The sequence below is a fragment of the Heterodontus francisci genome, chromosome 2, assembly GCF_036365525.1.
Source record: "Heterodontus francisci isolate sHetFra1 chromosome 2, sHetFra1.hap1, whole genome shotgun sequence".
Classification (NCBI taxonomy): Eukaryota; Metazoa; Chordata; class Chondrichthyes; order Heterodontiformes; family Heterodontidae; genus Heterodontus; species Heterodontus francisci.
Genome location: NC_090372.1, coordinates 83,377,129 through 83,404,032, shown reverse-complemented (window position 1 = coordinate 83,404,032; position 26,904 = coordinate 83,377,129). Strand labels below are relative to the sequence as shown.

The following is a 26,904-nucleotide window of genomic DNA, read 5'->3' as shown; positions in this document are numbered from 1 at the left end:
CTGAAAATCAGCAGCCTCACGCAAGCCATATTGCAGCCATTGGGATAGAAGTGCTTAGGAGCACAAGGACAGGTAAAGGCACAAGGAAGACAGACATTAAGGGAATGCAAAGGGTGATGAGTTGACTTTAGCATGGAATATTGGATGGTTTGATTTATCAGTTTGGAATGTTTGTTTTGTGGTGACCTTTATTTTTGCATTGTGGCGAAGAGAATGATATGACTCAGTAACAAAAGGAAGGTCTCTGAGGCTGTTGTTGAAAGGGGGATGGGTCGCGTTCACAGGTATCACAATTGGATGAGAGAATCACGAACAGCCCAGCGGAAAGAGGATGTGTGGCTTGCTCTCTCCCGTCGTCCTCCTCCTCCCTTCCTCCTCGTTTTCCTTGAGGGGGCTGTCCTATGATGAGAGACTAAGTAAATTGGGCTCGTATTCTCTGGAGTTTAGAAGAATAAGAGGTGATCTCATTGAAACATATAAGATTCTAAAGGGGCTGGAGAGGATAGAAATTGAGAGATTATTTCTGCTTGTCGGGGAATCTAAAACACGGGGACACAGTCTCAGGATAAGGGGCAAATCATTTAGGACTGAGACTTCACTCAAAGGGTTGTGAATCTTTGGAATTCTCTACTCCAGAGGGTTGTGGATGCTCCATCGTTGAATACATTTAAGGCTGGGGTGGACAGATTTTTGGTCTCTCCGGGAATCAAGGGGTATGGCGACTGGGCGGAAAAGTGGAGTTGAATCCTAAGATCAGCCATGAGCATTTTGAATGACAGAGCAGGCTCGATGGGCCATATGGTCTACTCCTGCTCCTATTTCTTGTGTTCCTGTATTCTTGTGTCCTCCTCCTCAGCTGCTTCTCGTATAATTGGTGACAAGGGCTGTGCCCACATGATGGCAAGGTTGTGGATGGTTCAGAAGACCATGATGAATCATAATACTTACTCTGACGGGTACTGCAGGGCTCCTCCAGAACAGTCAGGCAGTGAAAGCATTGCTTAAGCACCCAATAGTCTGCTTAAAAACATTTTGTGTGGCACCATGGCTTTTGTTATATGCATTGTGGTGGTGGTCAGTAATGGCCCTTGTCACTCAGTAGCCACCCTCTGGTTTCTTATATTGGCTCAAATGCTGATGGTACCGTGGACTGCTGCAGAATAAAGGCATCATGACTACTGCCAGGATACCGAGCACTGACCTGCATGATGCACTGATTATGGTTGCACACCAGCTGCACGTTAAGGGACTGGAACCCTTTGCAGTTGCAGTACAACTCTGAAATAACATGCAGAATACATAAAGCGATGTGCATGCAGTCAATGGCACCCCGCACCATGGGAAATCCCACTATCCTGGTGAAGCCACTTGCTCGCTCTGCCTGAAACTCTCTGGCTAGAGAGAATTAAATGTATTCATCTCTCTTTGCGCACAGAGCCTCAGTAACCTCCCGTACATAAAAGTGGACGGCAAACTTGGAGATATTGGAAATATCACCTGCTCCAGCTGGAAGGAGCCCTCGCTAAAAAATTCATGGCCACGGTCATCTTTACAGCCACTGGCAAAGCCATCCTCGCCATACTGAGCATCTCCTTAGTGAAGCAAAGACTTTGCACACACTGGATGGAATTTTGTGAGGGCATCAGGAGCATGAGTGGAGGCGTGGGGGGCCGAAAAATCGGGACTGATGCACTTGTCTGGAAACCTGACATCGTAACATCGGTTCAAAATTTTGTCAGCGGCGGGAAAGTTCCAAGGCAGTGTGCCGCCCCAACGGGCTGGAACTGCAATTTAAATTGGTGAACAGCTCATTTTAATATGTTAGCATTGAAGTGACCGCAATTCTATGGGGGGGTTTGAATTTAGTTAGCGGCATGCGGGGATCACGTGCCTTCTGATCCCCGGCCGTTTAAAGATGGCGGCACTGAGGGAGGCCTCAGTGATGTAGCGGGATGGCAGCCATGGGGCGCAGCAGATACAGGAAGTGGGGGAGCGGAGGTCATTGTTGGCTAGCAGTGCTGGGCACTCTGCACGGGGTGGGGGGGGCATTTTTTTTCATCATTCATGAGATGTGGGCATCGCTAACTGGGCTAGCATTTATTGCCCATCCCTAATTGCTCTTGAGAAGGTGGTCGTGAGCTGCCTTCCATGTGGTGTAAGTACACCCACAGTGTTGTTAGGAAGGGAGTTCCAGGATTTTGACCCAGTGACGGTGAAGGAACTGTGATATAGTTCCAAGTCAGGATGGTGTGTGACTTAGAGGGGAACTTGCAGGTGGTGGAGTTCCCATGCATTTGCTGCCCTTATCCTTCTAGGTGGTAGAGCTCAGGGGTTTGGAAGGTGCTGTCTAAGGAGCCTTGGTGCGTTGCTGAAGTGCATCTTGTAGATGGTACACACTGCTGTCACTGTGGCTGGTGAAGGAGAGAGTGAATGTTGAAGCTGGTGGATGGGGTGCCAATCAAGCAGGCTGCTTGGTCCTGGATGGTGTCGAGCTTCTTGAGTGTTGTTGGAGCTGCACCCATCCAGGCAAGTGGAAAGTATTCCATCACACTCCTGATTTATGCGTTGTAGATGGATGACAGGCTTTGGGGAGTCAGGAGGTGAGTTACTTGCCGCAGGATTCCTAGCCTCTGACCTGCTCTTGTAGCCACGGTATTTATATGGCTACTCCAATTCATTTTCTGGTCAATGGTAATCCCCAGGATGTTGATAGTGGGGGATTCAATGATCATAATGCCATCGAATGTCAAGGGGAGATGGTTAGATTCTCTCTTGTTGGAGATAGTCATTGACTGGCGTGGCATAAATCTTACTTGCCACTTATCAGCCCAAGCCTGGATATTGTGCAGGTCTTGCTGCATTTCTACACGGACTGTTTCAGTATCTGAGGAGTCGTGAATGGTGCTGAACATTGTGCCATCATCAGCGAACATCCCCACTTCTGACCTTATGATTGAAGAAAGGTCATTGATGAAGCAGCTGAAGCTGGTTCAGCCTAGGACACTACCCTGAGGAACTCCTGCAGTGATGTTGTGGAGCTGAGATGATTGACCTCCAACAACCACAACCATCTGCATCAGGTGACAGGGTTGGGCTATATCTTGGGTGACAGGGTCAGTCGGGCATAAAATCGGGAGACAGGGCCAGGTGAGCTCCATCTCGGGTGCTGGGCTCTCTGCAAGGGTGGGCACTGAGGGGCATTAGCACATTTTCCGAGGGGAGTGGCAAAGGGAAAGGTACCAATGCAAGTTTGTTTCTGCAAGGATGTGATAGCAATGGAGAGGGTGCAGAGGAGATTCACCAGGATGTTGCCTTTCAGTTATGAAGACAGACTGGATAGGCTGGGGTTGTTTTCCTTGGAGCGGAGAAGGCTGAGGAGGGGCCTGATTGAGGTATACAAAATTATGAGGGGCATTGATCGGATAGATAGGAAGAAACTTTTTCCCTGAGCGGAGAGGTCAATAACTAGGGGGCATAGATTTAAGGTAAGGGGCAGAAGGTTTAGAGGGGAGTTGAGGAGAATTTCTTTCACCCAGAGGGTGTTTGGAATCTGGAACATACTGCCTGAATAGGTGGTAGAGGCAGGAACCCTCACAACATTCAAGAAGTATTTAGATGAACACTTGAAATGCCATAACATACAAGGCTACGAGCTAAGTGTGGGAAAATGGGATTAGTTAGGATGGGTGCTTGATGGTTGGCGCAGGCGCATTGGGCCGAAGGGCCTGTTTCTGTGCTGTAAAACTCTATGACTCTAAGAACAGTGCTTTGGAGGGTTACAGATCAGCTGGCATGGGTCTCATATACCCCATCTTTGTGGACCCCTGTGCCATGCAGCAGTGGCTTAGATGGATGGAGGGCCAGGATGCAGCTGCATCCGGCAATGAAGCTCCCAGCGGAGAATGGCAGCAGAAGGGCCTAGCTGCGCCAGAGAGTATACCAGGCCCTCTCAGCTATGGCCAAATGTCCAAGTGGCAGTGTCAGCGAAGACTGCTGTCTTCTAGGGAGGCCGACACCAACTTATGTGCCCTGTTGCAGGACAAGTTGCGACTTCTGGGCTTTGGTGGACACTCATTGCCCATGGCCCTGAAGATCACTGTGACACACAACCTTTACACCTCTGGCTCTTTCCAGGGGTCCACTGAGGACTTATGCATCAAGGAGGTGACCAATGCCCTGTTCAATAGGGCTGGCAATTATGTGTGTTACCGGACTACCTATGACAGTCAGGCGGAAAGGGGCATCGGCTTCGGAGCCATCACTGGATTCCCCCAGGTGCAAGATGTGGTGACTACATGCATGTGGCCATCAAGGCTTCCATGGAGCAGCCAGCCACCTTCATCAACAGGAAGGGCTTCCATTCAATTAATGTTCAACTGGCCTGCGACCACCGGAAGCATTTCCTACAGGTATGTGCCTGCTTCCCAGGCAACAGTCACGATGGCTACATACTTCGACAGTCCCAGGCACCACAGCTTCTCAGGCTCCCCATTTGTCTTCAGGGATGGATTCTCGGGGACAAGGGCTACCCACTGAAGACATGGCTACTCATGCCCGTGAGAAACCTTTGTACAGAAGCAGAGGAGAGGTACAACAGTTGCCAGGGCTCCACCAGAGTGACATCAAGCAGACCACTGGGCTGCTGAAGATGAGATTCCGGTAGCTCAACTGATCCAGTGGAGCCCTGCAGTATGCCCCAGCGAGGGTCTCGCATATCATGGTGATCTGTTGTGCTCTGCACAATCTAGCACTGCACAGGGGGGAGGCCTTACATGAAGAGGACATGATTCAGTGCCAGTCCTCAACCGACGAGGAGAGTGTGCAGGAGGTTACTGAACAGGCAGCACTGGATCTTGAACCCCTTGCACAAGAGGCCAGAGACATGCAAGAGAAACAAGAGACATTCTCATACATACCCGCTTCTTGCCACCATGATGGCCTCTCAAAGTGAACGCAATGAAGGCACACCTCACTGCATTCCACCTGGCAACTCTTTGCTATCTTGATCCAATGCCTAGCACCCAGCTTCACCATGCACTCTGGCACATCTGAGACGCTTACCACAGGTGGCCTGTGCCTACACTGGCAGCCCAATGAGGGAGAAAGGATGAAGGCAGCATCTTATAATTCAGGCATGAAAGAATGAGCCTTTCACAACAATGAATATTAACTCTATTTATGACAAAAGCACAGAAAACAATATAAAGGCCAAATGCAAAACACCTGCAAATCCCCAAGTGCATCTAGGTGCTCTTCGTTATACATTTACAAGTGCTTCTATGAGGTGTGATCCCTGCGCCAGCAGTTGGACTGGAGGCAGGCTGCTGATCAGACTGCCCCTTTGCCTGGGATGACTTCAGCGGCCGTCCTCTGGGCATCTGAGCCTTGGAGGGCCCTGGCTGGCCGATGGGTTGCTGCACAGGTGCCGGACTCGCCTCAATTGTCTTGGCTGCTGGCGCTGGGCTCACTGGGCTGAGGAGCTGCTGTCAACATTCAGAGAGCCCTGAGGGCATCCCCAGATATGGAAGTCAGCCTCCCCTCCTCTCTTTTAAGGCTCACTTGAACCTCTCTGCTGACCAGAGAAGAATGCGAGGCGATATAATTGAGACATACAAGATTCTGAAAGGGCTTGATAGGGTATAAGGTGAGAGATTATTTCCATTGGTCAGGGAACCTGGAACACAGGGGCACAGTCTCAGGATAAGGGGCCAATTATTCAGGACTGATTAGATTAGAGATACAGCACTGAAACAGGCCCTTCGGCCCACCGAGTCTGTGCCGAACATCAACCACCCATTTATACTAACCCTACGCTAATCCCATATTCCTACCAAACATCCCCACCTGTCCCAATATTTCCCTACCACCTACCTACACTAGTGACAATTTATAATGGCCAATTTACCTATCAACCTGCAAGTCTTTTGGCTTGTGGGAGGAAACCGGAGCACCCGGAGAAAACCCACGCAGACACAGGGAGAACTTGCAAACTCCACACAGGCAGTACCTGGAATCGAACCCGGGTCCCTGGAGCTGTGAGGCTGCGGTGCTAACCACTGCGCCACTGTGCCGCCCTGAGATGAGGAGAAATTACTACACTCAAAGGGTTGTGATTCTTTGGCATTCTCTACCTCAGACGGTTGTGGATGCTCCATCATTGAATAAATTTAAGGCTGGGATAGATTGATTTCTGGTCTCTCAAGGAATCAACGGATACGGGCAGCGGGCAGGAAAGTGGAATTGAAGCCCAAGATCAGCCATGATCATATTGAATGGCGGAGCAGGCTCGATGGGCCATATGGTCTACTTCTGCTCCTATTTCTTGTGTTCTTGTGACCTGGAGAAGACTCCAGGCACCTCGTCCTTCTCTCACCTTGCCAATGATGAGTTGAGCTCATGGCCAAGGTGATGGTATGCAAGTCCGTGTGCATCTGTGAGATCTTGCTCTCCACGAGGGTCGCTAACCTCTTGATGGGGAAGCCACGTGCTCACACGCCTGAGATATGGAAGCACTCATGGCATGGATGGACTCCTCCATCATCCGCTCATGGCCGTGCATTGGCTCTCACAGTTCCACCAGATGTTGCCTGACCTCTCTCTGCAACTCCAGCATGCCCTGTACTGTCGACACCAGAAGCCTGTCATCAGCCTGGGGCTCAGCATGGGCCTGGCCACCCACAGTCATCCAACTGTCAATGGCCTCGGCTGTCACAGCCTCAGCCAGCTGCTCGGGGGTGTGTGTGTGGTGCTCTCACCAGCCTGTAACCCTGAATCTAAGCCCAAACATACCCACTGAAGTGAAAGTATCTGTACTGGTAGAATGATGTGACGGTGCATGCTCTGACTGCTCCTCCTCCTCAGAGGTCAACGGCTGTGTCCTGTCACAGCGTCAGCACTAGCCTCCTGTAGACACTGACCTGCATGAGAGAACATAAACAGTTATGGGTTAGGTTGTTCAGATCTCCTCATGCCAACCATGTGTGATGTGAGTCTCCAGAAATGTGATGGAGGACACACGAACACTATCCTCACTCTCTTATGTGGAGACTCCTGTCTCGCCACTGCTATTAAATGGCAGCCCTAGGATCCTACTAGCTCCAGTGCCCCCTCCTCAGCCGAAGACAGTCCTCGAGGTTTTCCTTGTGTTCTGGGCCCACTTGTCCTGCAAGTAGAAAGAGGGACATAGCAAAAGCTACAGAGCAATTATGCTAGTGACAACCCCTTGTCCCCTGATGGGGTTTCCTACATTGCTTCTCCCCAAGTCTGCTCTCAGAATGGGGGGTGAGTTGTGAAAGAAGGTGGCCTGTGGTCAAGATGCAGCCATGCATCTGGCAGGATGTTGTGATGCCTACTTCCCATGCCAGCGCCTTTGTGGTCACTCCCTCCCCATGTCACGCTCCCTCCTGTGTGGCCACATACAAGCCCCAAAGAGGAGAGAGGTACGGTGGACTCATCTTGGCAGAACAAAGGAGGACACTGACTCTTTTGTGACATTGGACCCAGTTCAGTGGGGTGACCCCATAGCTGCTGACCTCCTCTGCAATCTCCATGGAGGCTTGCTTGGTCAGGCGGGAAGATCTCTTTTTGCCATCCCTTGGAAAGAGAGCCTCGCAACTTTCCCTTGCAGCCTGGAGGAGAATCTGCAGGGAGGCATCACTAAACTGTGAGGCCACCCAGTGCCTTGCCTCTGATATGGTGCCAGGTCACTCCCGCTTCCTCCTCAGGGGGGCTCCTGATGTTCCAACAGCATTTTAGCAGGGTCCAGCAGCACTCTAGGTTCACTGCTTCACTGAAAGGCAGCAATACAAGCAGAGCTGGCAGCACTTTAGATATGGTGCCAGCACCTGCATTGGAGTCATCTTAAATGGCATTCACTGCCTTGGTGCTCACCCCTGTCATGCAATTGGACAGGACCCGCACCTCCATTATGGTAAGTGGCCACCAGCCGCATGATCATGGTTGGATGGCCACACGCGTCACATGTGGCGACGGCACCCACTTCGGGTCCGTTGCTAGGACCTGTGACGGGGTCACAAAATTCAGCCCACTGTTCCACGCTGAATTTGAGATAGGGGAAATGCTTCTTGAAGACTCTTGGTGGATATGACCTCCTGCTGCTTCTAACCCTCTTCCCTCTTCGAGCAGCTTGTCCTCCTCTATGTCACATCTGTTCATTCTCCTTGTCATGCTTAAGGCCACAGGGATAGAAAGTACTGCACCGATGTCTGGGAGCAAGTGGCCTCAGCACACTCCTCGAAGTCAGAAACAATGCCTTCACTACATGCTACACCACTTCCTGTAGATTTCACCAACTTTAAATAGCAGTACAAATCACCAAACATTTCTACTAATTCAGCAGAAGCCAGCAGAAATTAATCAGCAGCTAAGCTGAATGTACTTGATGATCCCTTTTAATAGCACTGGTGGAGGGTCCTCCTGCTGCTGAATGTTCAGCTCTGCGAGGTTAGAAGAGGACATTAGTTGGAGCATTCAAAAATGGCACTGCTGATGTGAAATCAGTGTTACATGCTGACTTATATTACGATCTGCCTACACTGCATACCTCTAGTGCATGCTCCCTGCACTCATGCTAAGGATCTACCCAAAATGGCACGAGTGCAGCCCTCAATAGAAATGTGTGCATGACCACCACTGGTCACAGAATTGAAACGTCAACTCTGCTTCCCTCTCCACAGATGCTGCCAAACCTGCTGAGTATTTCCAGCACTTTCTCTCTTTATTCTTGTACTCCAATCCCCTAGCAATACAGGTCAACATGCCATTTGTCTTTCTAATTGTTTGCTATACCTGCATGCTAACTTTCTGCGTTCCTTGTACAAGTCCACCCAAGTCCCTCTGAATATCAACATTTACAGGTTTCACACCTTTTAAAAAACATTCTGCTTTTCTGTTCTTACTACCGAAATGAATAATCTCACACTTATTACACTCCATATTACACTCCATCTGCCACCTTGATGCCCATTCACTTAGCCTGTCCATATCTCTTTGCAGCCTCTTTGTGTCTTCCTCACAGTTTGCATTCCCACCTAGCTTTGTATCATAGCAAACTTGGATACATTACTCTCTCACTCTCCCTCTAAGTCATTCATGTAGATTGTAAATAGCTGAGGCCCCAGCACTGATCCTTGTGGCACGCCACTAGTCACAGTCTGCCAACTTGAAAATGTCCCATTTATCCCTACTCTTTGCTTCCTGTCCATTAACCAATCCTCTATCCATGCTAATATATTACCCTGAACTCCACGAGCCCTCATCTTACATATTAACCTTTTGTGTGGCATCTTTTCAAATGTCTTTTGAAAATTCAAGTATACTACATAAATAAAGGCTTCCCTTTATTTACCCGACTAGTTACCTCCTCAAAAAAGTCATAGAGTCATTATGGCACAGAAGGAGGCCATTTGGTCCACTGAGTCCATGCCAACTCTCCAAGTAGTTATCCAGTCAGTCCCATTCCCCCGCTCGATCCCTGTAGCCCTGCAAGTTTATTTCCTTCAAGTGCCCATCCAATTTTCTTTTGAAGTCATTGATTGTCTCCACTTCCATCACCCTTCGACATTCATGCCCTTCACCACCGATGCACTGTGGCAGCAGTGTGCACCATCTACAAGATGCACTGCAGCCACTCACCAAGGCTCCTTCGACAGCACCTTCCAAACCCACAACCTCTACCACCTAGAAGGACAAGGGCAGCAGGTGCATGGGAACACACCACCTGCAAGTTCCCTACAAAGCCACACACCATCCTAACTAGTAACTATATCGCTATTCCTTCACAGTCGTTGGGTCAAAATTCTGGAACTCCCTTCCTAACAGCACTGTTGGTGTACCTACACCCCAAAGGTTGCAGCGGTTCAAGAAGGCAGCTCACCACGTCCTTCTCAAGGGCAATTAGGGATGGACAATAAATGCTGGCCTAGCCAGCGAGGCCCACATCCCACAAACAAATAAAAAACCCTTGTAGGCAGCGAATTCCAGGTTATTACCATTCACTGCATAAAAAAGTTCTTCCTCATACTCCCCCATCTCTTGCTCTAAACTTTCAATTTGTGCCCCCTAGCCCTTGTACCATTAGTTAATGGGAACAGTTCTTCCTTGTCTAACTTATCTTAGCCTGTCATAACCTTGTACACCTCTATTAAATCTCCCCTTAATCTCCTTTACTCTAAGGAGAACAAACCCAGCTTTTCCAACCTAACCTTGTGACTAAAATCCCCATCCCTGGAACCATCCTGGTAAATCTCCTCTGCACCCCCTCAAGAATCCTCACATCCTTCCTAAAGTGTGGTGACCAGAACTGGACGCAATACTCCAGTTGGGGCCCAACCAGAGCTTTATAAAGGTCCAGCATAACTTCCCTACCTTTGTACGCTGTGCCTCTATTTATGAAGCCCAAGATTCCATATGCTTTACGAACCATTCTCTCAATATGTCTGGCCACCTTCAAAGATCGATGTGCATGCTCCCCCTCCGGTCCCTCTGTTTCTGCACACTCTTTGGAATTGTGCCATTAAGTATATATTGCCTCTCCCTATTCCTTCTGCCAAAATGCATCACTTCACACTTGTCAGTATTAAATTCCATTTGCCATCTGTCTGCCCATCACTGTTTACCACATCTTCATATATCTATAGGACTAGAATGCAAGGAAGTAGAATTTTTGCTACACACAAAGCCCTGGTTAGACCAAACTTGGAGTACCATATTTAGTTGTGGGCACCACATCTTAGGAAGGATATACTGGCCTTGGAGGGAGTGCAGCATAGATTTACAAGAATTATTTTTAAAAAAATTTTATTTAGAGATACAGCACTGAAACAGGCCCTTCGGCCCACCGAGTCTGTGCCAACCAACAACCACCCATTTACACTAATCCCACATTAATCCCATATTCCCTACCACATCCCCAACATTCTACACTAGGGGCAATTTACAATGGCCAATTTACCTATCAACCTGCAAGTCTTTGGCTGTGGGAGGAAACCGGAGCACCCGGCGGAAACCCACACGGTCACAGGGAGAACTTGCAAACTCCGCACAGGCAGTACCCAGAACTGAACCCAGGTCGCTGGAGCTGTGAGGCTGCCATGCTAACCACTGCGCCACCCATGATATCTGGGCTCTAAGGGCTAAATTATGAGCACAGATTACCCAAACTAGGGTTGTATTCCCTGGAATTTGGAAGGTTAAGGTGTGGTTTGATAGAAGGTTTCAAGATATTAAGGGGAACTGATAAGGTAGATAGAGGGAAACTATTTCTACTAGTTGGGGAGTCTAGGACGAGGGGACATAGACTAAAAAATTAAGCCAGGCCTTTCAGGAGTGAAGTTAAGAAACACTTCTACATGGAAAGGGTGGCAGAAGTCTGGAACTCTCTTTCACAAGCAGTAATCGGTACTAGGTTAACTGTTAATTTTAAATCTGAGATTGATAGATTTTTGATAACCAAAGGTATTAAGGGATACGGGGAAAAGGTGGATATATGGAGTTCGGTTGCAGATCAGCCATGATCTCACCGAATGGCAGAGTAGGCTCAAGGGGCTAAATGGCCTACTCCTGTTCCTAAGCTCCTAAATAGTGCGTCTGCATCTTTATAAGACTGATAAAAACAAAGAGCAACTTTTAACTGCCAAAGTTGGGGGGGGGGGGGGGCGCGGGGCACAGTTGTGGGGGGGGTTGGGTGCGGGGAGGTGGTTCAGCTTCGGTGGGGGGCAAGTTCAGGTTCGGGGCGGGGGGGGGGGGGGGGCAGTGTTCGGCTTCAGGTGCAGGCGGAGATGGGGGTTAAAACTCTGAAAAATGCCGGCTTGTCAGAAATCCAACAGGATTCCATTCACTTCCAGGTTTTACCACAGCGCATTTGTAGGCATGGGGAAACCCTCGTGGAGATGTCCGGTCAGTAATTTTAATATGTAAATAGCCAACAAATGGTGTCTATAACCCAGCATTCTGGCTTTAACAGCCAGCACACGGGTTTCCTGAGATAAGTGAAACCCGCTAGGGTCAACAAGGCGTGAGCACACAGGGGAATCATTAATCAATGAAACTCATAGGCTGAAAGGCCTTTAAAGAGTGAAACTGCATAGCTGCTTCTCTGCCTATGTGAAAAGCTTGCGGTCACAGGACTTGTTCTGAGAGTGTGCTTTCACTGCTATACAGGTGATTTCCAACTTTTTGGAAGTCATTTCACCTATCTTTGACTTTGTCCACATTTATCTGCACTTCTCTGCTACCTGCCTTCACTGCAGCATGGGAGAAGCTTATGGAGCTATACCATGGATTTCTGATGAGGAAGAGGAGGAGTAGCAATACCAACACGAAAAGCACTAGCAGCAGCAGGAGCAACAACAGCAGCAGCAGTTTCCCTTTCTGCAGCTACATGTTGCTCCAGAGGACAGAGGGGGTGGACAAAGAGCTCCAGATCGAAGGAAGCGATACCCTGAGCATAGGGTATAATACAGGCAGAGTATCAGCTTCCTCAACAAGATGCTCACGAGGCTCAGACTTTCGTGGCAGGTCGTTGCTGACATGTGCAGCCTCCTAGAACAAGACCTCCTTCCAAGAGGTCCAGGTGGGCATGCATTGTCAGTGGCCGTCGAGGTCACCACAGCCCTGAATAACTTTTCCAAGGATCTGTTGGTGACATCTGCAGGATTTCACCATCAGCTGTTTACAAGTGTATCTCCTAGGTGATCGATGTTGTGTTTACCAAGGTCGGCACTTATGTCCCCTTTGACACTGATGAAGCCAGTCAGACACAGAGGGCTCTCACATTTGCTGCAGTGGCTGGATTCAGGCAGTGATAGACTGCACGGATGTGGCAATCAAGGTGCCCTCAGATCATCCAGGGTGATCGTAAAAGAATTAGGCAAATTTTTCAAGTCTCCATTGTCCAGTCATCTCCATTATTGCCTTCCGAATTCCAGATAGATATTAGCCTTGAGGAGATTGGTATGACCAGAGTGGAAGATGAGCAAAAGGTGTGAATGAGATGGAGGGATTTCTGACTCTGGGAATGATTTGTGTTTGGGGGGGCAGGCAGTGGGTCCAGCATTGCTGTGCCAAAAGACTTCACACACTCAGGTTATCTGAACCATGCCTGAATGCGTATGCCGGGGGCTTCTCTGGCAGTTAGGTGAGCAGTCGCAAGCACCCTGACTACATCAGGCTCCTCCCCATCCTGCGGCCCCTCCTCCTGCTCCTCCTCCACCTGAGGATGCAGAGTGATCCTCACCTTCCTCCTCCTGCAGCTCTAGTCCTCTCTGCAAAGCGATGTTTTGTCGGGCACATCGGACCATTCTGGAGATCCTTGCTGGTACAAACTGAAGGGTGCACCCAGATCTGTCCAGGCACCTGAATCTCATCTTCAGCAACCCAATGGCTTGCTCTATGTGTGGCCTTGTGCTCCTGTGGCTCCAATTGTACCTTTCCTCTGCATCAGTGGTAGGGCTCCACTCAGGTTTATCAGCCACGTTCTTAAAGGGTAGCCCTCGTCTCCAAGGAGCCACCCGCTCACTCTACTTGGAGGTGTGAAGCCCTGTGGGAGATGTGACTGGCACAGGATGAAGGCATCATGGTAGCTTCCAGGATATCTTACACAGACATGCACGTAAACCTTCTGGTGATCACATACCAGATGAACATTGATGGAGTTGCGTCCCTTCCGACAAGAGATGGGAAGGGGGAGTACCATCAGCAGAGTCCCCACTTTGATGTACCCTTTCTCTATCTTCCCTCTTATGGCCCTCCCTCACTTCCCTGCTAGCCAAGAGCTGAAGGGAACTTCGCAGCACTTCAGTAAGGTGCTGAATGGCTAAGGTGAGGCTTTCCTCCATCCTGTTTAAGGTGGCAGACTGAGGGCTGAATTTAGTGAGCCCATCAGGGGACTCAGTGGCGGACCAGGAAGTGAGCGCCATACCCGCTGGTCATGTGTGAGGCTGGCCCGCCGCAATCATGCGGCGGATGGCCAATTATAATAATGGAGGCACGGGGCCTGGCCAATTATGCAAAGGGTGTGGGATTTGAGGCACTGACTAGCAGGTCAGATGACTCCAGAATAGGTGCTGGCCCCATATTTAAAGACCTTCCAGCCGGGCATTCACTCCTGTGTAATTGAAAAGAGTGCCTTCCTGAGTGCCCTCTGCAGTCCCAGGACCCCTTCTGCTCCCTTTGCTGCCCCAGGACACTTTCTGCTGCCTCATAGGCAAGGAGATGAACATGAGCCTGCAGCGATCATGGCTGAAGGAAGACACTGGGCGGCCCCATGGTTTAGCGATGCCTCCCTCGAGATTCTCCTCAAGGCTGTAAGGGAAACGCGGGAGGTCCTCATCCCCAGTGAGGGCAAGGAGGTCCTCCCACCTGACCAAAAAGGCCTGGATGGAGTTCGCGGAGGAGGTCAGCAGCCCAATAGCCTGCTCGATGGTAGCTTGTGTACAGCCGTGACAAATGTTGTACCTCTCCTACAGCATGAGGATTCCTCACAGGCAGGAGTATCCATGTCGTCAAGGGGTAGCTCTTGTCTCTGAGAATCCATCCCTGAAGGTGAGCGGGGGGGCCTGAAAAGTTGTGGTACCTGCGGTACCTGGGACAGTCGAAGTACGTAGGTGTGGTGGCTGCTTCCCAGGAAGCGGGCAAACACTGGCAGGAAATGCTTTCAGTAGTCACAGACCAAATGAACGTTGATGGAATGGAAACCCTTCCTGTTGATGAAGGCAGCCGGCCGGTCCATTGGAGTCTTGATGTTCTCATGCGTGCAGTATATCACGCCTTGCACCTGGGGGAATCCAGCGATGGCCCCGAAACCAATGGACCTCTCGGCCTGACTGTCAGGGTCCAGGGTTCAGGGTTGGTCCGGTAGCGCACATAGTCGCCAGCCCTCTTGAACAGGACATTGGTCACCTCCTAGATTCAAGGGTGGGCTGCAGCGTGGGAGACGCCACACATGTCCCCAGTGGATTCTTGAAATGATTCAGACGGGTAAAAGTTAAGTGATCTTCAAGGCCAAAGGCATAGGGTGACCACCAAATTCCGTAGGTCACAACTCGTCCTGCAGCAGGGCACATAAGTCGGTGACAGCCTCCCAGTACAGCTGTAGTCTTTGCTGACAATGCCTCTTGGACATTTAGAGGTAGCTGAGTCGAGTCGAGTCCAGTACACTTTCTGCCACAGGTTGGCCCTTCTTGGCATGGCCGGCTGCTGTCGCTCTCGTCATGGAGCTTCATAGGCAGGCGCTGCGGCCTCCTGGCCCGCTGTCCGCAGATGTGCTGCATTATGCCACAGGGGTTAAAAAGGACAGGGTGTATAAGACCCATGCAAGAATATCAGTAGGCCTCCAGAGCACTGCCCTTGCAGAGATGAACCTGCCTTGGCAGCTTTCTCTTTGCTAATTCTCTTGGCAGACTCGCTAATGGCCTTCAATGCACAACTATTTTGGAGCCAACCCTCTCATCCAGCAGTATAGGCACCCGTTACTGCCACCCAAAACCAAGATCCCACCTTGTAGACCACCCAAGACTGAGCTCACCCGGTACTGCCATCCAAGACTGATTCACCCTTGCAGAGGGCACAGCACTGCAGTCTGACAATGGCCTTCACATCCCTCTCTTTCCCTATGCAGTGCTGGGCATGGTTGCCTACCCGTCACAGCACTGAGGACTTGTCTCGGTGCCTCAGTTTTCAACGGTCGGGGTTCCAAAGGCACGAGGGCCGCCCGCCATCCACGTAATTCCAAGACCCCTATTGAATCGCTTTCAATTACATGCAAAAGTATTAAAACTAACTGTTCTACAATTGAAATTGCAGTCCCATCGTGTCGGAGCTTTCCCACTGCTGACTAAATATGGATATACGTATGGACATACGAGTTAGGAGCAGGAGCAGGTCACTCGGCCTCTCGAAGCTGCTCCACCATTCAATAAGGTCATGGCTGATCGGATTGTAACCTTGACTCCACATTACCACCTACCCCTGATAACCTTTCACCCCTTTGCTTATCAAGAATCTATCTACCTCTGCCTGAAAGATATTTCAAGACTCTGCTTCCACTGCCTTTTGAGGAAGAGAATTCCAAAGACTCACGGCCCTCTGAGAGAAAAAAAATTCTCCTCATCTCTGTCTTAAATGGGCAAGACTTATTTTTAAATAGTGATCCCTAGTTCTAGATTCTCCCACAAGGGGAAACATCCTTTCCACATTCACCCTGTCAACACCCCTCAGGATCCTATATGTTTCAATCAAGTCACTCCTTACTCTTCTAAACTCCAGCAGATACAAGCCTAGCCTGTCAAATATTTCCTCGTAAGACAACCTGCCTATTCCAAGTATTAGTCTAGTAAACCTTCTGTGAACTGCTTCCAACACATTTACATCCTTCCTTAAATAAGGAGACCAATACTGTACACAGTACTCCAGATGTGGTCTTACCAATACACTGTGTGGCTGAAGCATAACCTCTCTACTTGTGTATTCAATTCCCCTCACAATAAACGATAACATTCTATTAGCTTTCCTAATTACTTCTTGAACCTGCATACTAACCTTTTGCGATTCATGCACCAGGACACCCAGATCCCTCTGCGTCTCAGAGCTCTGCAATCTCTCAACATTTAGATAATATGCTTCTTTTTTATTCTTCCTGCTAAAGTGAACAATTTCCCACTTTCCTACATTATACTCCATTTGCCAGGTATTTGCCCACTCACTTAACCTATCGATATCCCTTTGTAGCCCCTTATGTCCTCTTCGCAACTTATTTTCCTACCGATCTTTGTGCCATCAGCAAGTTTAGCAACCATACCTTCCGCCCCTTCATCCAAATCATTTACATAAATTGTGAAAAGTTGAGGGCCCGGCACTGATCCCTGTGGCACACAACTCATTACATCTTGCCAACCTGAAAATTACCCATTTTTGACTACTCTCTGTTTCATGTTAGCTAACCAATATTCTATCCATGCCAATATGTTACCCTCTACACCATGAGCTTTTACTTTCTGCAATAACCTTTAATGTGGTACCTTAGCAAATCCAGAACCGATGTCATAACGTCTGATTTCGTGGCAAACTCGTCCGATGCTATTCTCTGGCTCCCCAAGCCTCCATTTCTGCTCCAAACAGCCTCACTAACTTCAGCCCTGAGTATGCAGGACATTGGTGAGGGCAAGCATGCTCTTGCACATCTGATGTTCCATGCAGGTGGTCACTCTTTCCATGGAGCTGCAGGCCTGAAACATTATGGCACTCATGTTTGAGATGGACTCCTCCAGTCTCTCTCCAAGGGTGTGCACTACCTCTGGAAATGCTGACAGAAGCTCACACATTGTATTTAGCTGCTCCAAAATAGTCCTTTTCGTGGATGATCCCATAGATTCTCCAGTGTTGTCCCTGATCCTGCTCACTTGTGATATGTGCCTCACTATGTGACAATCTAGCTATCTCCTTTGGAGGCCCCACTGAGGTGGAGGTGCACATGAGTTGTGTGACCATCCTTCCTCAGAGTGCACAACCTCCTCGGAGGACTCCTCAGGCTCCTCCAGCTCCTGTGTCATGCTTCAAGGACCTATGGGAGATGAAAGTTAGGAATTAGAACTGACATGAGGAAAGCATCAAAAGTCACCATTGTGCAGATGTGTACATTTCAGTTGATGGTGGTAGCAGATTGACATTAGTGATTGTTCTGTGCCAAGTGGCTGTGTGATTTCTAATTCTGTCACCAGGCATCTGGGAGATCCCCATCTCTCTATCCCCAATGCCCAGGGGCTCCGCCACCCTGCCGATCTCCATTGTCTCCTCCTCTGCAGTGATCAGGGTGGCTACCACTGGAGGGCCAACCCTGATTCTCTGTCTCTCTCTGGAGTTGTGCACTTTCTTCTCGTGGAAAGAGAGAAAACAAAGAGTTATGAATGTGATCAATGGTTGTGTGGAGAACAGGAAACGGCAACATTTGTGGAGGGTGACTGTAAGTCATGGGTGTGAGATGGCAATAAGATGAGGGTGAGTGTGTGTGCTGGCTGTTCAGATGGGGATGTGAGGAGGTTCTTTGAGAGAGAGGAATGAGTGGAGCTGCAACGTGTTTTGGTCCAAGGAGTGCTGTGCAGGAGAATGCTGGGGAAGTGGGGATTGGCACCTGACAGTGGTACGCCAATCAGCTTTCCTGCCCTCATGAGGTCATTGAACCTCTTGCGGCCCTGAATCCAGGTTCAAGGGACCACACTACTGCTGCTCACTTCCTCAGTCAATTCCATCCATGTCTACTTGGTTTGAGAGGCTGGCCTCTTCCTCCTGTCCAAGAGAAACAGTACTTTACTGCAGTCCCTCACAGCCCCACAGCAGGACCTCCAGGGAAGAATTAGCGAACCGGGGGTAGCCTTCCCAAATCTCGCTTCCATTCTTGTGGTTGCTGAAGCCTCAGGAATCAATGTAGAATTCAGCCACTCTGACCCCGCCAGGGTCCTTTTAACTAAAATTCCTTCCATTGATAGGTGTGGATTGTGATCATGCCTGCACTCTGTGATTGGTTGGGAACCCAGAGGTGGGATGCTAATGCTGTGGCTGAGTTAAACAGCCACAGCAAAGCCCACTGCTGCAATGAAAGGGTTCACGATCTGCTACTGGCCCCTGACTGTGAGTAGGTTGGTTCCATTAAAATTTGGCCCAAAGTGTGGGAGGCAAAACAAAAGGTAAAAATTATGGTCAAATATGTTAAATATTAGTACAAAGAAGTAGTTCATGTGGTTGAACAGCCTGTGAAAAAAAGCTGAAAAAGTGAAAGATAAAGATCTTAGCTGTTAATCCAGGAAGAAGTTTTAAAAAAGATTTAAAAAAACAGCTCCAAAACAGAAAGGAGCACATGTAAATAAGAGAAGTGGCAGGTGAATGGGGGAGATAGTTGACGTCTGCAGTTGCTAATGTCAATATTCAGATCAGCTAGCTGCAGGGTATCCAGAAGGAAAATAAGATACTATTCCTGAAACCTATCTTGAACTTGACTGGAAAAGTATATGAGGCCAAAGACAGAAAGGTCAGACTGAAATGAAAAAACAATAAATATTTTTTAACACACTATTGTAATTTTGTGCAACAGATGTTTGTTATGGGTATGGCTGTCCGAAGAAATTGATGGTCAGTACCTACTGGTACTGAAGAGGGAGAGGGTGATGTAAGCAAGAAGAAAGAATGGAAGGAATTTGCTTTTTTATGGCACCATTCACAACTTCAGGATATCCCAAAGTGCTTCAAAGCCAATGAGGTGTCATAAGTTTATGGTATATTTTACATACACAGTTACAATTTTTGTTGCTGACTTCATCATAAATGAAACTCAGAGCTGTTACCTGTCATATCAGCTATAATAGAACAATACAACGTTTCATTTGCTGCTTTGGTTTTGTGTTAATTTACTAAAGTTTTTGTAATACTGAGAGACTATTTAATATTCTTACCTTTGTTGCCAAGGAGAGCATGTTACTGCTGTAGAAAGGAGGATTCAAAGTTGCCATTTGATACAAGATACATCCTGCGGCCCAGATGTCTGCCTTCTCGCCATATGGCTCACTCTTCACTATTTCTGGACTAAATGGGATAACAGCTATTAGTAAAGGAATTTATTATCATGACTAATTAAATCCACCACCACCCCACCATACCACCCCCACCCCCCCCCCCCCCCCCCCCCCACCCCCCAACAACCAAATGTAGCCTGCCTGGTTTTTCATCACTATGGACCATCCCAAAGAGAGATAATGTAAATCCTATGGCCAAGGTCCATTATCAGTATCACTCCATAAATGTTCAGAAACACAATAGAACCAAGATGGCTGGCATTTATGAAACTCAAATTACAACAGTTGATTGGGAGTCAAACGATTAACCACATAAACTAAAATTCCTCCTGAGAACTTAATTTCTGTTTATTACAGTTTGCTAGAGATGTCAATGTTCATACAATAGTACACTTGTAGGGTAAAAAAATGGCCAGGATTTACTCTGATTGCAGGAATTGCTGGAATATGCAGCAGGCCTGACTGACCAAAGGTCACATCTGACAAGTTAACCTTTCTTTTTTTCTTTAGGGAGGCTGACTGCCTTGCTGTATATTTCTCCTCTCGATTGCATCTGGTCCGATAATGCCACCTTCCACATCAGTGCTTCGGATATGTCACCCCTTTTCCTCAGCCGAGAATTCCCTTCCACGGTGGTTGAAAGGATCCTTGACTGTGTCCAACCCATTTCCTGCAACTCTGCTCTTATCCCTTCCAGAACAATGATAGAGTTCTCCTTGTCCTTACCTTACACACCACCAGATTCCACATTCAACGAATCATCCTCTGCCATTTCTGCCACCTCCAGTGTGATGCTATCACCAAACAGATCTTCCCTTCCACTTCCCTTTCAGCATTCCGAAGGGACTGTTCCCTCTGCAACACTCTGGCCCACTATTCAATCACTCCCATAACTCACTCCCCTTCCCACACCACCTTCTCATGCAAGCACAGGAGGTGCAACAAATGCCCTTCCATCTTCTCCTTTCTGACTGTCGAAGGCCTCAAACACTTCCTTCCAGGTGAAACAGAAACTTATTTGTACTTCTTGCAACGTAGCATATTGTATTCACTGCGCACTATGCAGTTTCCTCTACCCTGGGGGACCAAACGCATACTGAGTGATCACTTTGTTAAATACCCCTGTTCAATCTGCCACTGTCACTCAGATTCTGGTCGCTTGCCATTTTAATTCTCTGCCCCACTCCAACTCTGACTCCTCTGTCCTTGGTCTCCTACACTATTCCAATGAAGCTCAAGAAACAGCAACTCATCTTTTGATGAGGCACTTTTCAACCTTCTGGACTCAACATTGAGTTCAACAATTCTCAGATCAGAATTCACGAACAGAAGGAAATGTCTTGCATATGGATCAATCTGCAGAGCTTGTGGAAAAGCCCGTCACTGGGAAAAGATGTGCAGAACAAAGGAAGAAGGTGGTAGATGAGTCATCAGTGACAGAACGACAGGGCGAATGAGTAGGAAAAGAAATCAAAACATCCATACGCTGGAAGATGACGATGGGTTTGAGAACACAGTAGACATAGGAACCATACAACTGCATGAAATGTCTGGATGTGACAGTTCCCAGAGAAAAGAAATTCACACAACCATTCAGATCAGGAAAACAGTGAGAGATAAGCCCACAATGATAAATCTAAAGATGAAGATTGATACTGCAGCACAGAGTAACATCATTCCCCTCAACCTATACCAGACAATCTTTCCTAAAAATTTGGAAGAAAATGGCTATCCAAGGAAAGGTACTCTAAAACCAAACAACATCATGCTAACAGCATACGGGGGAAACTGAGATTCAACAGCTAGAAACAACCTAAATCAGAAAGACACACAAAGGAAAAGATGTTAACTGTATGTACTACATCGCTGAAACAGATGGTCCAGTTATCCTGGGGTTGAGTAGTTGTGAAGAGCTGCAGATTATCTCAGTTAACCATGAGGTGAAGGAGACGACACTGAGGGTTGAAGATAGTACACCCACTGAAGAGCACCCTCCGATCAGAAGCAAAGAAAATCTGGTACAAATGTACCCAGAGTGTTTTGATGAGATGGTTGGATGCTTTGAAGATTTTGAGTATCACATCACTATCGACACAGTGATGAAACCAGTGATTCATCCCCCAGGTAAAGTACCAATAGAACTAAAATTAAAGCTTGAAAGAGAGCTCCAAGAAATGGAAGAAAACAAGGTGATTGCCAGAGTCACAGAGCCTACAGATTGGGTAAATTCCATCATGGTGACAGAGAAGCCCAAATGCTCGGCTAAGAATGTGCCTGATCCCAAAGATCTTAATCAAGCAATAAAGAGGAATCACTACCCTAATCCAACACTGGAAGGGATCACACCAGCACCGGCGGGGCAAAAGTTTTCAGTAAACTATATACCAGAAATGGCTACTGGAATGTGAAGCTAGATGCAGAATCTTCACTGTTGACAACATTCAACACACCATTTGGAGGGTACAAATTCCTGCATCTACCTTTTGGCCTTAAAATAAGTCAGGATGTGTTCCAGCAGAAAGTAGACGAGACATACCAAAGATTTAAAGGAGCAGTTGGCATAGCTGATGATATCCAGATATATGGTGTGGATGGACAAGATCATGACTACCACCTACATGAAGCCAAGCAGTGAACCAGGAAAGCTGGGATCAAGCTAAACGCAAACAAATGCATTGTGAAAGTGACAGAATACCAGTCCTTCAGAATGGTGTACACACCCTGACAGAGTCAAGCCGAGTCCTGAAAGAACCTCAGCTATCTCTGGGATGGAAGCCCCAAGAGACAAGACAGAGTTGAGAAGTTTCCTTGGCTTGATCCAATACATGAGCACCTTCATACCACACATGTCTGAGCACACATCAGCGGGAGCTGATGAAAGAAAATACAGAGTACCAGTGGTCAGAGTCACATGACAGGAGTTTCAACAAACTCAAAAAGGTAGTATGAAAGGAGACAAGCCTGTCATACTATGACAGAAAGATACTTGTCACCTTGCAAATAGATGCTTCTACAAAAGGACTGGGAGCAGCCCTGGTACAAGAGGGAAAGCCAGTAGCATTTGCATCCAAAGCTCTAACCTCAGCTGAGACCAGATATGCCAACATAGAAAGAGAGCTTTTGGCAGTCATGTATGGATGTGAGAAGTTCCACACATATCTCTATGGGAGAAAGTTCATAGCGGACAGTGATCATCATCCACTGGAGCAGATCTACAAGAAAAATCTATGTAAAGCTCCAGCAAGACTGCAGAGATTACTCTTGAGGCTTCAGAGTCATAGAGTCATCGTGTCTGTGTCGGCCATCAAGCACCTAACTATTCTAATTCCATTTTCCAGCACTTGGCCCGTAGCCTTGTATGCTATGGCATTTCAAGCGCTCATCTAAATACTTCTTACATCTTGTGAGAGTTACAGAGTTACAATTTCATTCTGAAATACAAACCAAGAAGAGAAATGGTGCTGGCAGATACCCTATCTCAGTTGGCCTCACAGCAGAAACAAAAGATAGAAGGTCTAGGTATAAAGATTCATCATCTGGTGAATGTAACGCCACCGAAACTGAGTCAAATTAGAGATGAGATCAGCAAAGATGAGGAGTTACAGATGCTGTCTCAGCAAGTGATCAAGGGATGTCCTGATAAGATACAGCAAACACATAAGAAAAAGCCAGCAATATGGCACTACTGGTCTATCAGAGATGTCATCTCACTAGAAGGTGGTGTTCTGCTAGCCAGATCCAGTATAATCATACCCTAGACACTGCAGGAGATACATGAAGGCCATGTGGGAATGGAGCAGTATAAGCTCAGAGCCAGATCAGCTGTGTACTGGATAGGCATATACAAAGACATCGAAAATATGGTGCCTACATGCAATATATGCCAAAAGTACAGAAACACACAGCAGAAAGAGGAGATGATAGCCACTGAAGTACCACCCAGACCATGACAGGAGCCGATTTATTCACACACAATCAAGAATGGTATCTCATAGTCGCAGACTACTATTCAAAATTCCTTTTTATCCAGAAGGTGAAAGACTTCAGAGCCACAACAATCCTCTCAGCAGTACGAGTTCTGTTCGCTGAGCAAGGGATTCCTGAAAGATTAATATGAGACAATGGCAGTCAATTCACCTCAAGAGAATTTAACGAATTCGCTGAATAGTATGGGTTCAATACCATCACCTCATCACCTCACTATCCATGGGGACACGGGTTTATAGGAAGACACATCCAGAAAGTCAAAAGAGCCCTTGTGAAATGCCAAGAGCCAAAGACCCAAACCTTTATTATCGATCCACACCTTTCAAGGCTGACATGAAATCACCTGCAGAGCTGTTGAATGGAAGAAAGTATAAGACAGCTCTGCCAAGTAAAATATATCCCTCAAGTGACCGGGGGAAGTAAGACAGCAACTCACTTAAGCACAGATAGAAGGAGGTCAACACTTCAACAAGCATGTTAAGTCCCTACCTGAGCTGTTGAAAGGACAAACTGTACATGCACAGGATCCAATCATGAAAACTTGGAGTCCAGCAAAAATTGTTAGTGAAACTGAGACTCCAAAGTCATACATCATTGAGAACAAAAACGGTAAGCAAATGAGAAGGTACAGAGTCCATATTCGACCTAGACCTCAGCTGGAAAAACAGAAAAAATCATCAACAACAGCAGAAACATCACAATCCAGTGAGACATCAACAATGTCACCAGTAAGTGACACAACATTAGCAATAGCAAGCACGACCCCTGCAACTCCAGGAGCAACACGCATAACATCACCTGTGCAGCATAGCAATTCACCACAGAGAACAATGAATGCCAATGTACAAGATGGAGACACAACATCTTTCCACCTAAACGATACCATGTACAATATTTTTAGAAAAGACTCTAAAAGGGGTTCAGTTTATTTATAAAAGTCAATTGTTAATCTTTTTCAGTTTAGGAGAAAATTTAATGATTGGAAGTTATATTGATATAGAGGCATTATGTTTTTCAAGAAAGAGGGATGTTACTTACTGTTATACTATTTGTACAGAGATAGCAACTAATTAGCTAGGAACAGACTGTAATGGGTAAGTCTGTTCCAGGGGCTACATTCACTGCTGCACTGCAGTCCTGCCAAGCAGCATGGTGGGCTATATATATGAAATAAACAAAAAGCTCCAGCCTTTCCACGTCTAAGGTATGATTATTTCTAACTTATGGGAATCATAAGATAACCAGGAGACATAACAATGTTATTTAGCAATTTTCTCTACAACAAAGTAAGTCTCATAAATAAATTCTTATGCAAACTACTCTGATACTCAAAGCCACAACTTTCCACACTGTTCCAAAGTGGAAGTTAAGAGTTCATTTGTCATGCTGTATTTTTCAATCTTTTTAAATTACCATTCTGAGGATTAGAAAAAAAACTTCAGGCCTAGACATTCCAGCCAGCATGCCCTTAAAATGCCTCCAGAACGTTTTTTGCCAGTTTCTCCCCCAACAGTGTTCTGCTATTCAGCTTTTTACTGACAGAATTGTTATTGTTTTTGCTACACATTTTGTATCTGAACATGAGCAGATTTTCACATTGTTGCAGGATATTCAAAACTTAAGGACATATAAAGCTGAAGCCAAATATTAATTCAAAAAAAACTTAGATTTACATTCCTACTTGATGCAGGTAGCTGGATTTCAGAAATAGGGGCTGGAATTTTACCGGCGACAACGAAGTCCTGATGTCGGGACATAAAGCAGGTGAGGTGGCCCTGCGGGTATGGCGCGGTTGTCAGAAAGCGATATTGTTGGGGCTGTCCAATTAATGGCGTGGAACAGGCCAGTTAGGCTGTGGGGGTGGGAGGAAGTACTGGGTCAGGCATGGCTGGCTCCTTTGAAAGGCAGCCAGCAGTAGTCTTAAAGATAGCAGCCCTGGAGGAAAGTAAGAGGAGTCCTGGCAAATGGAGAGATCAGGAGATGGCAGAAGGCAGAGCAAGGGTGGCGCCAGGTTGTTTGATGCCTCCTTGGAGGTGCTCCTCCAGGTTGGGAGGGAAGTCCTTATCCCTCGGGACAGGAAGAGGAGACTGGCCCAGCAGACATAAGGGGCATGGATGGAGATAGTGGAGGAAGTGAGCAGCCATGGTGTGTGCAGTGCAGTGTAGAAAGAGGATCAATGATCTGATGTGTTCTGTAAAGGTGAATGCAGGGCATAATAATAAGCTTGCTGCCTTAAACATGAGTACAGATGAGTATGAATTTGGAAAAAGGGTTGCCCACCCAGGCAGCAGCAATGTCCAGGCAGCAGCACTGGCTGCCACATGCATGTCAGCCTCTCTGTGGAGGACACCGGTCAATCAGAGATGACCCCTGCATTGTCAGTACTGAATGGTCGCATGTAGGAGGCATCCCTGTGGCGCACTGATGGACGATTAGGCTGCCACCAACATAGGCGTGGTACATGTCTATGATGGGCGAGTAACAATGTAAATTTATACGGTTACAGAAGAAAGCTCACTATGGCAGTGTCCCATGTATGGAAATCCTCACACCAATGGAAGAGGAGGCATTGGAGCTGGGTGGCATGGAGGCACGGCAGGCTGTCGCTGATAGTGAGAAGGGTGTGGAGCCCTAAGAGAGTGAGTGGCCTAGTGGATAGGTGCAAGAGACCCTCTGGCGGGCACAAAGCATAGTGCTCATCTGTCCACCACCGGTCACATAAAGCTCCAGATGATGCATAGTCAGAAGGATGTGTTGGAAAGCGCATTTCATTCTCATCACTCCTCTCTCTTGCAGGTCATGTACCAGAACAGGTAGCTGAAGGGCCTGCAGGACAGCCTTCCAACTCTGAGGAGGAGGAGTAGACCTTAGAGGAGGAACATCACATCATTCCCCTGCATCCTTCACCATACAGATACTCTCATGTTGTTGGGTAGTCCCACACAATTAGCAAAGGCATCACAATCTGGTGAACACAGCAGAGATCCACCCAAGCAGCTGACGGAAACAGTGACAGATGCAGCCACTCACACTCAAAGGACTTTGGGAGGGCACGGCGATGCTCAGATTCCAGCTGATGATGTGACTGTGGAGTCATCAACAAGGCGGCAGATGCTAGAGCTACAGCGTGAGGTGCGTGAACATCTAGTAGAACTTCCAGAGGCTTTGCGCACCCATGTGCCAATGATGGAGGAGTCTATCCAGGTCGTGAGTGCAGCCATGTCACTGGCGTGTGCGCACATAGCATCCTCCATTGAGAGAGCGGCGAGCCTCATGGACAGCCACATCCAGCAAACCACAGAGTGGATATCGAAGATGCGCGTGGACCTACATACCA

General features: G+C 47.6%; 1 protein-coding gene across 6 annotated transcripts in view; it reads right to left on the bottom strand.

Annotated features, from left to right (window-relative positions):
- Positions 1–26,904, bottom strand: part of nek10 (NIMA-related kinase 10) — a 485,577-nt gene that overhangs the window by 155,394 nt on the left and 303,279 nt on the right. For 5 of the 6 annotated variants that reach the window (XM_068059792.1, XM_068059804.1, XM_068059810.1 and 2 more), the window contains one exon: positions 19,461–19,590. In XM_068059792.1, the coding sequence (XP_067915893.1) occupies positions 19,461–19,590 (130 nt within the window). Of the gene's footprint in view, positions 1–17,071; positions 17,579–19,460; positions 19,591–26,904 lie in introns of those variants that run through there. The other variant, XM_068059819.1, reaches the window with a different exon arrangement.